Source organism: Microcaecilia unicolor, chromosome 1 (genome assembly GCF_901765095.1).
Source record: "Microcaecilia unicolor chromosome 1, aMicUni1.1, whole genome shotgun sequence".
Classification (NCBI taxonomy): domain Eukaryota; kingdom Metazoa; phylum Chordata; class Amphibia; order Gymnophiona; family Siphonopidae; genus Microcaecilia; species Microcaecilia unicolor.
In genome coordinates, this window is record NC_044031.1 from 152,410,462 (window position 1) to 152,425,759 (window position 15,298).

The 15,298-nt window shown below is 45.2% G+C and overlaps 1 protein-coding gene across 2 annotated transcripts in view; it reads right to left on the bottom strand.

The window, feature by feature from the left end:
• Positions 1-15,298, bottom strand: part of SYF2 (SYF2 pre-mRNA splicing factor) — a 60,360-nt gene that overhangs the window by 38,161 nt on the left and 6,901 nt on the right. For both annotated transcript variants that reach the window (XM_030201348.1, XM_030201340.1), the window contains exon 2: positions 14,283-14,387. In XM_030201348.1, coding sequence (XP_030057208.1) covers positions 14,283-14,387 — 105 coding nt within the window. The remainder of the gene's footprint in view (positions 1-14,282; positions 14,388-15,298) is intronic.

The following is a 15,298-nucleotide window of genomic DNA, read 5'->3' on the forward strand; positions in this document are numbered from 1 at the left end:
ACACCCACGAAGGGACACTCTGCCCAGCTCACCACCGCCGAAACGGGGGAGGGGAATTAACCCAGCTCATCCCCACACAAGTGGGGGAGGGGAATCCGTCCAGCTCATCCCCGCGGAGCGGGGGAGGGACACCACACCCGCCGATGCGGGGGGATCTGGCTTATCCTGCAACCGCAACCGCGGGAGGAGCTGACTGACCCTAACACCGCCGAAGCGGGAGGGGTACAAAGCTGCCCTACAGCCGCACGAAGCGGGAGGGAGTGCCGGCAGAATTTATGTCTCAATCCAGCCCCGTAAAACGGAGGGGAGAGGAATGCAGCAGCTCACTGTAACACAAACTCGTCTCAACTCTTGAAGAATCCAAGTGAAAGAACTTGAACACGAAGTCTTTCTGAAATAACTGAAGACTAAACTTGAACCTGAAATGCAACCAGAATAAAAACAGAACAGATATCTGGGAGGGGCTATGGATTGATCAGCTATGATTAATGGAAAGAAAATTATCAGGTATGATTATACATAATTTTACCTTCCATATCATCAAGCTGATCAATCCATAGACTGGTGGGATGTACCGAAGCAGTACTCACCCAGGGCGGGACATTGAAATCCCTGACCTCAACACTGAAGCTCCAAACCGGGCCTCCGCCCGTGCAGCCACAGTCAAACGGTAATGCTTGGAGAATGTATGAGCCGAAGCCCAAGTTGCCGCCTTGCATATCTCTTCCAAGGAGACGGATCCGGCCTCTGCCATCGAGGCCGCCTGAGCTCTCGTGGAGTGAGCCTTCAGCTGGATAGGCGGCACCTTCCCCGCGGCCACATAAGCCGCTGCAATGGCTTCCTTGACCCATCTTGCCACTGTAGGCTTAGCAGCCTGCAGACCCTTACGAGGACCTGCAAACAGGACAAACAGATGATCCGATTTCCGGAAATCATTGGTCACTTCCAAGTATCTGAAGATGACTCGTCTCACATCCAGATATTTAAGAGCACAGTACTCCTCTGGGTAGTCCTCCCTACGAAAGGAAGGGAGACAGAGCTGCTGATTCACATGGAAGCGAGAAACAATCTTGGGCAGGAAGGAAGGCACTGTGCGAATAGTCACTCCTGCCTCAGTGAACTGCAGAAAAGGCTCTCGACATGAGAGCGCCTGGAGCTCGGAAACTCTTCTGGCTGAAGTGATAGCCACCAAAAAGACTGCTTTCAACGTCAGGTCTTTCAGAGATGCCCTCGACAAGGGTTCAAAAGGCGGCTTCTGCAATGCTCTTAGCACCAGGTTGAGATTCCACGCAGGCACCACTGAGTGCAGAGGAGGGCGCAGGTGATTAACTCCCTTGAGAAAGCGCACCACATCTGGCTGCGAAGCCAGGGAAGCACCCTTCAGGCGGCCCCTGAAGCAAGCCAGAGCCGCTACCTGGACTTTAAGGGAACTGAGCGACAGGCCTTTCTCCAGACCTTCTTGCAGGAACGCCAACACTGAAGAAATTGGAGCAGTGAAGGGAGAAAGTGAGCCTGCTTCACACCATGCTGCAAAGATACGCCAAACCCTGGCGTAAGCAGTAGAAGTAGAGCGTTTCCTCGCTCTCAGCATAGTGGCGATGACCTTGTCTGAGAAGCCCTTCTTCCTCAGACGCTGCCGCTCAATAGCCAGGCCGTAAGACCAAAGGGAGAGGGATCCTCCATCACCACGGGACCCTGATGTAACCGGCCCTGCTCCACTGACAGCCGCACAGCATAATCCTCCGACATCGGAGTCCAGCGCAGCAGCAGAGATAGCTGTAGTGGTCTCATATGAGCCCTGGCCCAGGGCACTACTTCCATCGTGGCCGTCATAGAGCCCAACAGCTGCACGTAGTCCCAAGCCCGAATAGGAGAGGCTACTAGGAACTAGTCCACCTGAGCCTGAAGCTTGACAATCCGATTGTCTGGCAGGAACACTCTGCCCACTTGGGTGTCGAATCGAACTCCCAGATACTCCAGGGACTGAGTCGGGCGCAGCTGGCTCTTCTTCCAGTTGATGATCCATCCCAGGGAGCTCACAAGAGCAACTACCCGGTCCATAGCTTTGCCGCACTCTGCATAAGAGGGGGCTCGGATCAACCAGTCGTCCAGATAAGGATGGACTTGTACTCCTTCCTTTAGCAGGAAGGCCGCTATGACCCCCATTACTTTGGAAAAGGTCCGCGGAGCAGTAGCCAACCCGAAAGGGAGGGCTCTGAACTGGAAGTGTCGTCTCAGGACTGTAAAACGCAGAAAGCGTTGGAGAGGAGGCCAGATGGGAATATGCAGGAACGCTTCCTTGATGTCCAAGGAAGCCAAGAACTCTCCTGCCTTAACTGCCGCTATAACAGAGCGGAGAGTCTCCATGCGAAAGTGCCTCACTTTCCAGGCCCGATTGACCCCTTTGAGGTCGAGGATAGGCCGGACAGAACCTCCTTTCTTTGGAACCACAAAGTAAATGGAGTAACGTCCCTTGCCAATCTGATTTTTTGGCACCGGAACGACCGCACCCAGGCGGATCAGGTTGTCCAAGGTCTGCTGCACTGCCACAGCTTGACCGGAGACTTGCAGGGAGAGAGTACAAACCCGTCTCTTAAGGGTTGGCAGAACTCTAGCTTGTAGCCGTCTCTGATGACTTCCAGCACCCACGCGTCTGAAGTTATAGAGGTCCACTCGCCCAGAAACGAGGACAGCCGTCCTCCAATCTGCACTGGGACGTGGACCAAGGCCCCGTCATTGGGTACGAGACCCTGGGGGAGGACCGGAGGGAGCACCTCCGGGACGGCGGTCTCTGCGAAAGGAATGCTGCTTGGGGGAGAAATTCCTCTTGAAGGAAGAGGGGGCAGAGGAACCCGACTTGCCCGGGCGGTACCGACGGGCTTCCAGCAACCGTCCTCTGGAGGTACCGGGACGAGTACTAGCCCGAGCCCTGACCTCTGGTAATTTCTTGCCCTTAGACGTGCCGAGATCGGTCACGATTTTGTCCAGCTCGACCCCAAAGAGCAGCTTGCCTTTAAAAGGCAATCTAGCCAGGCGGGATTTAGAGGCGTGGTCAGCAGACCAATGTTTCAGCCAAAGCCACCGCCGCGCAGAGACTGTCTGAGCCATGCCTTTAGCTGAGGCTCTCAAGACATCATACAGCAAGTCTGCCAAATAGGCTAAGCCCGATTCCAGGGCCGGCCAATCAGCCCTCAAGGAAAGATCCGAGGGGGAAGCCCGCTGCACCATAGTCAGGCACGCCCTGGCCACATAGGAGCCGCAAACTGAGGCCTGCAAACTTAAAGCAGCTGCCTCAAAGGACGACCTTAAGGCCGCCTCCAATCTTCTGTCTTGGGCGTCCTTTAGGGCCGTGCCACCTTCCACCGGCAACGCCGTTTTCTTAGTCACCGCAGTGATTAAAGAATCCACGGTAGGCCACAGATAGGCCTCACGTTCACTCACAGCCAAAGGATAGAGGCGGGACATAGCCCTAGCCACTTTAAGGCTCGTTTCCGGGACATCCCATTGAGCCGCAATTAAGGAGTGCATGGCATCATGCACGTGGAAGGATCTAGGCGGGCGCTTCGTCCCCAGCATAATGGCAGAGCCAACAGGGGCTGAGGGAGAGACGTCCTCCGGAGAGGAAATCTTCAAAGTGTCCATGGCCTGTAAAAACAGGTTGGGCAAATCCTCTGGGCTAAAAAGCCGCGCTGCAGAGGGGTCATCCGCTCCATCCGAGCGGGGATCTATCTCCTCCAAGGAATCCGCAAAGGACCGTTGGGAGACCTCAGACACGCTGCCCTCATCTACATCGGAGGAGACAAAGTCCTCCAAGGCCTGGAAATCAACCCGAGGGCGTTTACCTCTGGGAACCTCAACCTCTTTATCAGAAGAGGGAGCAGGGGCAGCGTTTTGCATGAGGAAAGCCTGATGCAGCAGCAAAACAAACTCGGGGGAGAAACCCCCCAGACTGTGCACTTCCGCAGCCTGGGCAACAGCCCTAGACGCACTCTCAACCGGCGCTCGCAATAGCGGGGGAGAGACATGCTGCGCATCCAAAATGGCGTCCGGCGCGAAACTCCGCGAAGGAGCCGCGCGGGAAGAACGGCGCTTAACTTTAGCCGCTTGTGCCGTCGCCCAAATTAAGGGCGTTCATGGCATTAATGTCTCCAACCTCAAGGGCGGCCCACGAAGAAGCCGTCCGAGCCGCGTGGCCGGCCAAGATGGCGGAGGCGAGGAGCGGGGGATGGGCGTTTATGGCGGGAAAAAACCGCCACGCCGGAGGAACGACCGGGACATTCATCGGCCACTAAACTGTCACCCATCAAGGGCGAATCAGGTTGTAAAACCCCCGCATCCCCTCTAGAAGCGCTCCAGCGATCCGGGGAGCGACCCTTTGCGCCCTCGCCCTCCGACGCCATATGCCACGAGGAGAAGAATCGGGGAACCCCCTGCCCGCTATAAAAAGGTAAAATTACCTGCTTGCCGCTCCGAGCTGTAACGAACTGGTGTCCCAGTGAGTAGCTGCAATGAACGTTTAAAGAAACGTCGAATTAAACGCCTTTAAAGACGTTTAAAATTTTTTTTTTTTTTTTTTTTTAAACGGAGCCAGCGGGAGGGGGGAGAAAAGGAGGGACCTGGCACCACCAGGTTTGCACTTGCTCAAAAGAGCCCTCAACCCCAGGCCTCAACAAAACCTAAGGATTAGGCTTGGAGGCCTAGCCAGAGCTGCTGCTGTGTGTGACCACCACCTGCTGAGATAGAGAACATACTGAGGAGTTTCCGGCAGCACATGACCACATATAGGGAGGCAAAAGTTTGCTCTCTATCTCCACCTGCTGGTAGATGGACACAACCCACCAGTCTATGGATTGATCAGCTTGATGATATGGAATTGACGTTTAACAAATTGTAGAATGCTTCTCAGCTGCATAACTTTGACAGGTTCTAAATCCTGAGCTTCAATCCATTTTAGAGCAGTTTCTAGCGCATGTACTGCCTCAAAGTTGGAACAAAATCGTCCAATTCTTCGGGTAACTTGAGTGCCTCATCTTCATCTGAAACTTTGTCCACAAGATGACACAAAATTTACCAACTTGATAATTTCAGCATCACTTAACTTATGTGCAAACTGTCCCCACATATCCAGGATTCAACATTTGCAGGTGCAATATCTACTCCAAGCCGTGATAAATCATTTGAAATTTCTCTCATCCATTCAATATCAGGCTTTCCCAACTCCTGCTCTGAAAACCTTTCAAAATTGCTGCTGTCATCTGAGTTGTCTAGATCAAGTGCTGCTCTGCCAAATGCCTCTGAAAATCCCATCATTCAGCAACGGTTTATTGTTTCTGCGCTTAATAGACTCCATGTGTCAGCACCGATGTAAATGAAGTTCTTTATAGATAAACCTTTCAGAAAACTGGGAACAGATAGGTAGCTGTCTCATTTGGGTCATCAACTCTCGGCGATAAGTACTGCTTAAATATGGAAATGACCCCTTGATCCAATGGTTGGAATCCTGGAGGTTGCTATCCTGTGATATCAGATTTTCCTAACTTTGCCATCCAGCAATATCAGATTTTCAAGTGGAGTTCAAATCTATCACCTACAACTGGTTGACTGACTCCATGTCCAGAGGTTCCTTTCCACCATCAATGGGAAACATTATCCTTATTCCCATACAGAAAAACAAACAAGAATCAAGGGCCAATATGAACAACTACCAACCTGTAGCATCCATACCATTCCTGATAAAGCTAATGGAAGGAATAGTCACCATACAACTAACAGTACCTGGAGAGATTCAATATACTAAGCTCACAATCAGGATTCCAAGCAAACTTCAGCACTAAGACCACCCTATGTGCTCTGATACATGATATGAACACTCTTCGGGTCAAGGGGAAAAAAAGCACTCATCATGTAATTTGACCTTTCAAGCACGTTCGATGTGGTAGATCACAAATTACTCAACAATTCTAAACAACATTGGCAAAACAGGTTATGTACTAAATTGGTTCTGCGGCTTCTTAACAAGCTGATCCTTCCTGGTTAGAACGAATGTAACATTCTCTGAAAGATGGTCCACAGATAGCGACATCCCCCCAGGGCTTGCCACTAGGTTTCCATTTAAAGTCCTAATGGCGTCCCTGGGATATGCCCTCGAAGCAGCAGGCTTCAGAGCATTTATATATGAGGATGACATCACCATACTAATTCCAACGAATGACATCCACTCAATAAAACACCACAAGAGGATTGCATCACCCTAATCACAAACTGGATGGCAAAGAAACAATTAAACCATTAGTGCCCAATGTTCCCATATGGGAACAAATTCCCATATGGTTATTATGGGAACATTGGGCACTAATGGGTTAAAACTAAACTGTGACAAAATAAAATTCCTACTGACAGTCTATAACACATAAGTACATAAGTAATCCCACACTGGGAAAAGACCAAGGCATTACCAACACAACCATAGAACAAAACAATTGCTTCATTGTGAATGGTTAACCCTTCAAACTAGGACCCTCCCTCAAAATCCCGGGCATTACAATAGACCAAAACTTATCCTGGGAAACACAGGTGAATAGGATAGTCAAGACTTGCTTCTTCCAACTGAATGACCTCAGGCGAATAAGGAAATACTTTACACAAGAACACTTCAGACTCGTAATACAGGTTCTAATTCTAACCAAGCTAGACTACTGCAATATAATCTACTTAAACTACCCTAAAAATCTAGTATGCAAACTACAGACAACATAATTTGATAGGGTCTCTCATCTATATGCCCAGATACACTGGCTACCTGTAAAAGCCAGAAATATCTTTGAACTCTGTTTTGTCTTCAAAATCTTTCAAGGCTATGCTCCTCGATACATGTTCCCTTTACTCACAACTCTACACTCAACTTACAGGACAAGAAACTCTGTAAAACTATGCTTCCCATGCTTTAAAGAATTTCGCCTTGAGAGACTTTTCTCAAGCCTATTCTCTTACCAAGCCACCAAATTCTGGAGCGCCCTACAGACACCAATGCTAACCATTAACTGCTACACCCAATTGTGTAAAGCCTTAAAATCTGTTCTATTCAAGAAACACGTCTTACCAAACTCCTCGTAAATCTGCTTCCCCAACATGACATCCTATATAATAATTCTCACCTCCAACAGGACGTGCCTGGGACCGTGCCTGCCGGAAGTGGTCTGCTAGGCAGGCACACACTGACCTCAGTGACATCAGTGACAGACAATTTGGCAAAGCAAAACAATCTGAGTGCTGGCCATTAGGACACAGGGTTGATAGGAGAGTTTTAAAAGACTGAAGGAACGGAAAGTGTTAAATGGGGGGAAGGGGAGTTCTGAACGACTGAAAGACATGAACATTTGGCAAAGCAAAACAATCTGAGTGCTGGCCATTAGGACACAGGGTTGATAGGAGAGTTTTAAAAGACTGAAGGAAACGAAAGTGTTAAACTAGAGAAGGGGGGGGGGGGGTGGAGTTGTGAATGACTGAAAGACATGCACATTTGGGACAGGAAAACAATCTCAATGCTGGCCATTAGCACACAGGGTACATAGGAGAGTTTTAAAAGACTGAAGGAACCAAAAGTGTTCAGGGGGGGGGGGGGGGGCAAGTTCTGAATGAATGAAAGAAATGAAAATTTACAAGAGGAACACAATCTGAATGCCGGGCATTTGTACACAGGGTAGATAGGACACTTTTTTTTTTTTTTTTTTTTAAATGAAGGACGTGAAAGTATTACATCTTGGGGGAGGGGTGAGGAGGAAAGTGGTGGGGTATCCGGATACTGGGCGTTAGGGCCACGGGGGTACATAGACTTTTGAAAGCCTTAAGGAACCCAAAGTATGGGAAGGAGGAGGAAAGGGAGGGGAGGGAACGGGGTGAGGGCCATTAGGAACAGGGGAGGGGGCCCTGTCACACACACTCATTCTCACACACACACAGTCACACAGACAGTCTCACTCTGTCACACACCCGCACATTCACTCTGGCTCTCTCTCTCTCAAACATACACACTCCCAGGAAAACCTTGCTAGTGCCCGTTTCATTCGTTCCAGAAACGGGCCTTTTTTACTAGTCTTTAATATGTCTAACGTCAAACTGAAATATCTTTCTCTGCATCTATGCATTAGACCGACTTATCTGCCCTCTAATCTGCTCTGCAATCTGATATGAAACCGGACTTCTGATGTAATTTTGTCGATTCTCTTTACTCTGCTCTGACCTCTCGAGATGTGAACAGAAAATAAGCACCTGGTAAAGTAAAGTCTCCAAAGGATGGCAGGAATGTGTACTGAACAAGATGAAAAAATTCAAAAGTGCCAGTTTACTCAAGACACCTGAAGAATAGTACTGTACCTGATGCCTCCTGCTGGCACAGGAATGAGGAGAGCTAAAGAGGAGCAGTTAATGCTGTCAGAGTCCTGGGTCTCTGGGCTACTCTCTCCACACACAAAGGAGGCTGCTGGAGAGGTGGTGGAAAATTTGGACAAAACTCCCAACCCAAAGATAAGAGAAAACCAGATAAAAATGGAAAAAATCTGGAAAATGAACCAAAGCAACACACAAAATCTCAACCCAAAAAAGTCTGAGTTTTAAAATTCCACATAAGGTGATAAGATAAAATGAATATTGCCTCAGCTTGGGGGGGGGGGGGGGGGGGGGGGGGGAGGGGGGTCTCCAGAAGGCTTACTCTGCCATTGGTGATAAGTACTAGCAAGAAACAGCTACCCAGTCACTCTGTTTCTGGTTTGCTACTCTGTTGTCACACTGTGTGGAACATCTTGAACAGCCCCGTTGATTTTTGAGTATGTTCATGTGCGCAGTGAATAGACACCGCAGAGAGGCCACGGCAAAAGACAAAATGATCCCAAAAAAATGCAGCCAGGCAACTCAGCAAGTTGCAATCACAGTTTATTAGTAGCAATCCTCCCGCTTAAGGTGCAATATGTGCTGTTCTATCAATAGGTGTCTCAAAAGTCACCCAACATGTTTTGGCACAAACATTTGCCTGTATCAGGTACGTGCTATGAATGCAAGTAGAGAACTTTGATCAAGAACTTAACGGCGAATCCAGTCAATTCAAAGCAAGCAATGGTTGGCTATGGAGATGGCAGCGAAGGCTTGGGATATCTCAAGTAGCGATTGCAAGCGAAAAAAGATCTTCAGATGAGCAAACTGCTCAATCCTACCCACAGAAACTGTAAGAAATTATTGAGACTGGTAGTTACATAGAAAAACAGGTCTACAATGTTGATGAGGCCGGAATATTCTGTAAAATACTGGCAGATAAAACACTAGTGCTGAAGAAGGATGACCACAAAAAATAAGTATTTAGTCTATCTTTAGCTTACCTTATTCTGCATCGAAGCAACGGCCAGCCACAAAGTTACACCTCTTTGTACTGGGAAGTACCAAAAACCTTGTTGTTTCCATCATGCTAACATGAAATCATTACCTTTTTTGTATAACAATTCCAGAAGTTCGTGGATGACGGCTGAAATATTCCAGGACTGATTCCATGACGACTTTGCTCCTGCTGTTTGAAAACATTTGCAGGCTAAGCATCTGAAAGAGAATGCAATACTGCTCTTGGATAATGGGTCTGAATTAGATCGACTAATTACGAAATTCTCCAAATCCCACTCTCAACTAAACACATGCCCAACGAACCTCATGAGATGTGCCTCTCCAAATCTATCACCTACAACTGTCTCACTGACTCCATGTCCTCTGGCTCCTTTCCACCATCAATGGGAAACAGTATCCTTATTCCCATACTTCTAGGTCTGATGAGAGAAGAGAGTCAGTTAGGGTGATTTTAAACATCCCATTGTACATAAGGCCTAGGCCTCCTCCTTTCCTCAGTTTTCTCAGGACAGATAGGAATTTGTAGCATAGAAGACAGATTTTTAGAAGTGTCACTGTCACAACATAACCAGGTTTCTGTGATAAATACCAAACCTGCTATGTGGAATTCTAGCCAGTCCTTGATTGTAGCGGTTTTGCTTCCGAGCGACCTCGCCTTTAGGTAATAGGCAGGGATCTTTATTGTGTTTTGGTAGGTCGGTGGTATTTCTGTGTGTGCGCTTTCTGGTGTTTGTTAGTGTTATGATATTGTGTTGCATAGGATCGTGGCAGTCAGGTAGGGTCTTGTAATCCGGTAGTTAGAATGTGTGTGTGGCATATGTGAGGGAGTATAGGGGCAGAGGTCAAGCATCAGGACTGTCGAGAAGAATGAGATGAGGATTCCCAGTATTATCAAGAGTATTGCGGTGTGCTTAATCCAATCCATCTTGATTTATTTCTGTCTCTTTAGGTCACTATCAGCGTGTCTTGGGTCTCGTCTCATCGAGTAGAGGAGTACTACTCATTTAGTAGGTGTATTTGGGTCTTTAGGTGAAGTCTTGGTGGTCAGCCTGTGGTGAATAGCTTCTCGTTGCTTGATTGTAGCTGGATGGTTATTTTTGTTGCAGTGTGCAACGGTCCAATTTTCCCTCAGATGTTGTGTTGGATAGGCTTCCTACCTTGGCTTCATGTGGATGTGGGTGCAGTGTTAGCGTGATGTGCCCCAGGGTTAGCTGTCTGCTTGAACGTGGAATCAGATCTAAGGTTGAATCAACTGCATCATTCATAGCATGCCTTGACATTATGCTGCTGTTATGGTATACTGTCCTGACCTGTGGAAGGAGGTTTTGGCCTCTGAAAGTTCTACCTTCGATGGACCCAATGTTGACCACAAAGGTACACAGTAAGGTGTGTGACATGCCCCTTAAGTGTGCCCCTTCAATACACGCCTCAGACTAGGCACCCTGTTGTAGTTCCTCTGTGAGAGCAACTTGGAGACACTGATGACATCACAAGGGGCGGGGCTTCATTCCACACCGCTAGATAGCAAGCTGGAAAAAGTCTCTAGTTGGCAATACTTGTGCTGCAAGCCATTTTCTTTAGAACAGAAGAGGAGACTGTAGAGAAAGGACATTTTGAAGAACAGAGTCATGCTAAATGAGAAACCAAAGCTGGAGAAGACTGCAAGATAAAGAATGTCTCATTCTCCAAACAGGTAAAACTCAGCATTGTTTTATTTTTCTGAAAAACACTGGGGTTTACTAAGGTGCTAGCGCAGCTGGCTGTGCACTAGTGCAGACATAGCCCATTCTTTGGATAGGTTGTGTTGGCAATGCCATGTGGATTAGTAAACAGACCCATCAATCTGTTGAGCACACACAATTACAATGACATATATATTCTGCTACAAACCATTCTAGGATCAGTGTGGATTACAAAAGAAAAAAATACTAGACCATCACTAGGAAGTTACAACGTAAAACAAATAATAGCACTTTATCAAAATTGTTTTAAAAAAAATCAAATATTTAAAATTACAGTTATTTAACAGATATTTCTGAAAATAATAGGCTTTCAATAATTTATGAAATGTCATTTAACATGAAATCAATCAAATTCTGTTGAGATCAAATTCCAACATCGGGCTGCTCAATAAACAAAACCCATTGAATGAATAGATTTAAATTTGTGGAACGCATTACCAAAAGCCTTGAAAACTACGTAAGACCACCTAAACTTCCGGAAAAAACTAAAAACTAACCTGTTTAAAAAGGCATACCCTACCAATCCAACATAAATGCCTGATCTCTGCAACACAACAAAACTAAAGTACGTAATGGACATAACACAACTCTTCCGTTGTATGATTCCCTAATGTGACTGTGCCACATGAACTTTATCTTACCACAATATCACTTTGTATTTGTTTACAGCGGATTCTGCAAACACCTCTCCAGTATTATGTAAGCCACATTGAGCCTACAAATAGGTGGGAAAATGTGGAATACAAATGTAACAAACTAATGTACAAGGCTTAAATTGACAGCGAGCTTCTATTTGAAGCCAATGAAAACTTCTCAAGAATAGAGTGGCCTAATTGTATCCACGCTTGCCACATATCAACTTTGCCACAGTATTCTGCAAAACCTGCAGCCATCTCAAGGATGTCTGAGCAACCCATATACAATGAGTTAAAAGTATTCAAGCAGAGACAACACCAATACTTATTCCACCAATTGAAACCATTCCTGATCCATTATTTTTTTTTTATATGCTGCCACATATCAACTTTGCCGCAGACGCCGCAAGGATGTCTTTGAGCAACCCATACATAATGAGCTACAGTAATCAAGCTGAGACACCAGTGCTTGTTCCATCAACTGAAACCATTCCCGATCCATTATTATTATTTTAATACACTGCAGTTGTCTCAGCTTGATGAACACATTTCAAATCAAATGTTTAATTTGATCTGTCACAGACAGCTGGCAATCCAGCAATACCTCTAAAACCCTCAAAGAAGTTTCTAAAACAAATGGCTTACTTGGTAATATTTAATGTTCTACTAGGAAGATCCCTTAATGGAGGAGTAGGCCAAGGAATCTTGGTCTTACTAGTATTCAATTATTTATATTGGGTTGCCCACTGTTCCATTTTGGTAAAACAGTTATATCCCCTAAACTAGCCTCAAAACAACTAAATGATGCAAGCAAAATCGTAATGTTTCTGCATCTAAGTATATATCATTTCTCAAAAAAAAATAAAACAAATTTCCTAAAGATGTCGTCAAAACATTAAAAACAATTGGGAAAATGGGTAAACCCTGAGGAACCCCAACTACAGAAGTCTAGGAGTCAGTAACGTGCAATCTGTTCTGAACTCTATAAACCCTCTTTTTAAAAAAATCCATCAAACCATTGACTAACCAATCCCACCAGGCCAAAATCCCCCAAAACATCTAATAAAATCGAATGGTCCACTGTCAAATGCTGATGATAAATCAAACTGCAACAAAATGACTTCGTTACCTTGAGACATTAAACATCTAACTTGAGCTAATAAAGAATTTAATAACGACTCAGTGCTAAAACTCGGCTTAATCCCAGACTGTGTCCTTAAAAGCAAATTATGTTGATCCAAATCATCTTTGAATTGTCTAGCCACAAGACTCTCCATAACTTTCACAAACAAACAAGGGGCTATTTGCTATGAGCAGATAATTGCAAACTTGGGAGACATCTAAGGTAGGAGCTTTCAAAACTGGCTTCAAAACTGTGGGGCTCATTTTCAAAGCACTTAGACTTACATAGTTCAATAGATTATAATTGGGCTCATTTTTGGGAAAAAAAATGGCACAAAGCAGATGGATGTTTTTCTTGGAAAAACATCCAAATCGTTATTTTTGAAACATCTTTTAGACATTTTCCTATGTAGTTCATCTACAGTGCATTCAAATCACAAGAGGGCATGTTAGGGGCATGTTGGAGGCAGGATTTGGGTGTTCCTAACACTTGGACGCTTTTCTGCCAAAATGGAATAAAAAACATAAAAAGGCTAGAACCTAGATGTTTCGGGCTAGACCTGTTTTAATAACGACTAAGTCAAAAAAAGGGTGCTTCAAATGACCACTAGAGGAATCAAAGCATGACCCTCCCCCCACCCTTACTCTTCCTCAATGGTCACTGGCCCCCACGCCAGATGTCAAACAGTACATACTAGAATCTACAACAGCTTCAGATGTTATGGCCAGTCCTATTAGAGCAGCAAGTAGGTCCCTGGAGTAGCCTAGTGGTCGGTGTAATGCACTGTGGAGAAGAGGACCCAGGCCCATATCCCACTTTGTTACACTTGTGGTGGAAAGTGCCATCTCTTCAAAACCCACCAAAAACCTACAGTACCCACATATAGGCAACACCTGCAGCCATAAGGGCTATTGTAGTGGTGTATAGTTGAGTACAGTAAGTTTTTGGTGGGTTTTGGAGGGCTCACCATACAGTATAAAGAGGAAAGGGTGAGGTGTGTACCTGAGATCTTTTAGGTGAAGTCCATTGCTCTGCTGGGATGTTTGTGTGGCCAGCCTACTAAGAATGCTGGCTCCTCCTACATCCCAATGGCTTGATTTTGTGATTTTTCACTTGGACATTTTCTTTTTCGAAAATGTAGATGCACTAAACACAAAATGTCTAGAGAATGACCATTTTTGAAACAAAAAGATATACTTTTTCAGGTTTGAAAATGGCTATTTGCCACTTGATTTTTGGATGTTTTCAGCAAAACGTCCAAACTTGGATTTGGACGTCATATCGAAAATTCTCCTTCACATAACTTTGTAAGTCTAAATGCTTTGAAAATATGCCTCTGTCTCCCAAGCATTGTGAAAATAAACCACCAATTATAATTGTCTGTGTAACTGTTATTACCCTTTTCAGGTGAAGTTCTCTGAACTTCCTTAGACGTTCCTCTCTTTTCTGTGCAGCCAATTCTTCTATGGGTGTGGGAAGAGGTTCTTCAGCACTACCTGATACCTGAAATATATTTGCATTTGCAGTTATACTTCCTTTATCAATATTCAACACCAGGCTGGATATCCTGCATAGAGACCATTATTTTATTTATTCATTCATGACATTTATACCCCACATTAGTCCAAAACAGACGCAAGTTTAATGTGGCTTACAAAAACAAATAAATAAAACATTATAATGTACAGAATATAACACAAATTACAATAACTTTGAGATGCAAATTAATAGATGTGCAGTAACTAACCAGGGATATAGACTATCTCAAGGACAAACAAATAAGTAAGGGTGGGTAGGTGAGATCATAATTAGGCAGGAATAGATGGGAAAAAAAAAAGGACGAAATGAGATTAAGAAAATGATGTGGGTTATTTTATTTATTGGGATTTATTAACCACCTTTATGAAGTGATTTACCCAAGGCAATGTATAGGAGGTACAGTTTAACATAAAACTTACAATTTTGTCAACAGCATGACAATAATAAAATGACCAAATAGAAGCATAAATACAATCAATGAGGTAAAATTGGAGATAGCGAATTTAAACCTAGTAATAGGAGTAACATGATCCAGTATCAAAAATACAGACTGCTGAGAACTTCCTAGAGGCCTTGCACTATCCCTATGTGGACGAAAATACAGCTACATTTATTTATTTTATTATTTATTTGTGCATTGTATCCCACATTTCCCCACCTATTTGCAGGCTCAATGTAGCTTACATTATGCCCTAATGGCGATCGCCATTTCCGGAATGAGAAATACAAAGTGGTATTGCGTTAAGTTCATTAGTGACAAGTAAATGAAGCAGTCAAGTATAGAGAGTTTGGTTTTGTCCAGTTCTCGTATAAGTTTCGTAGGTCTTGAATGCTGGCTTTGACACTAGTTTTGTGGGAAGCAAATGTGATTGTGG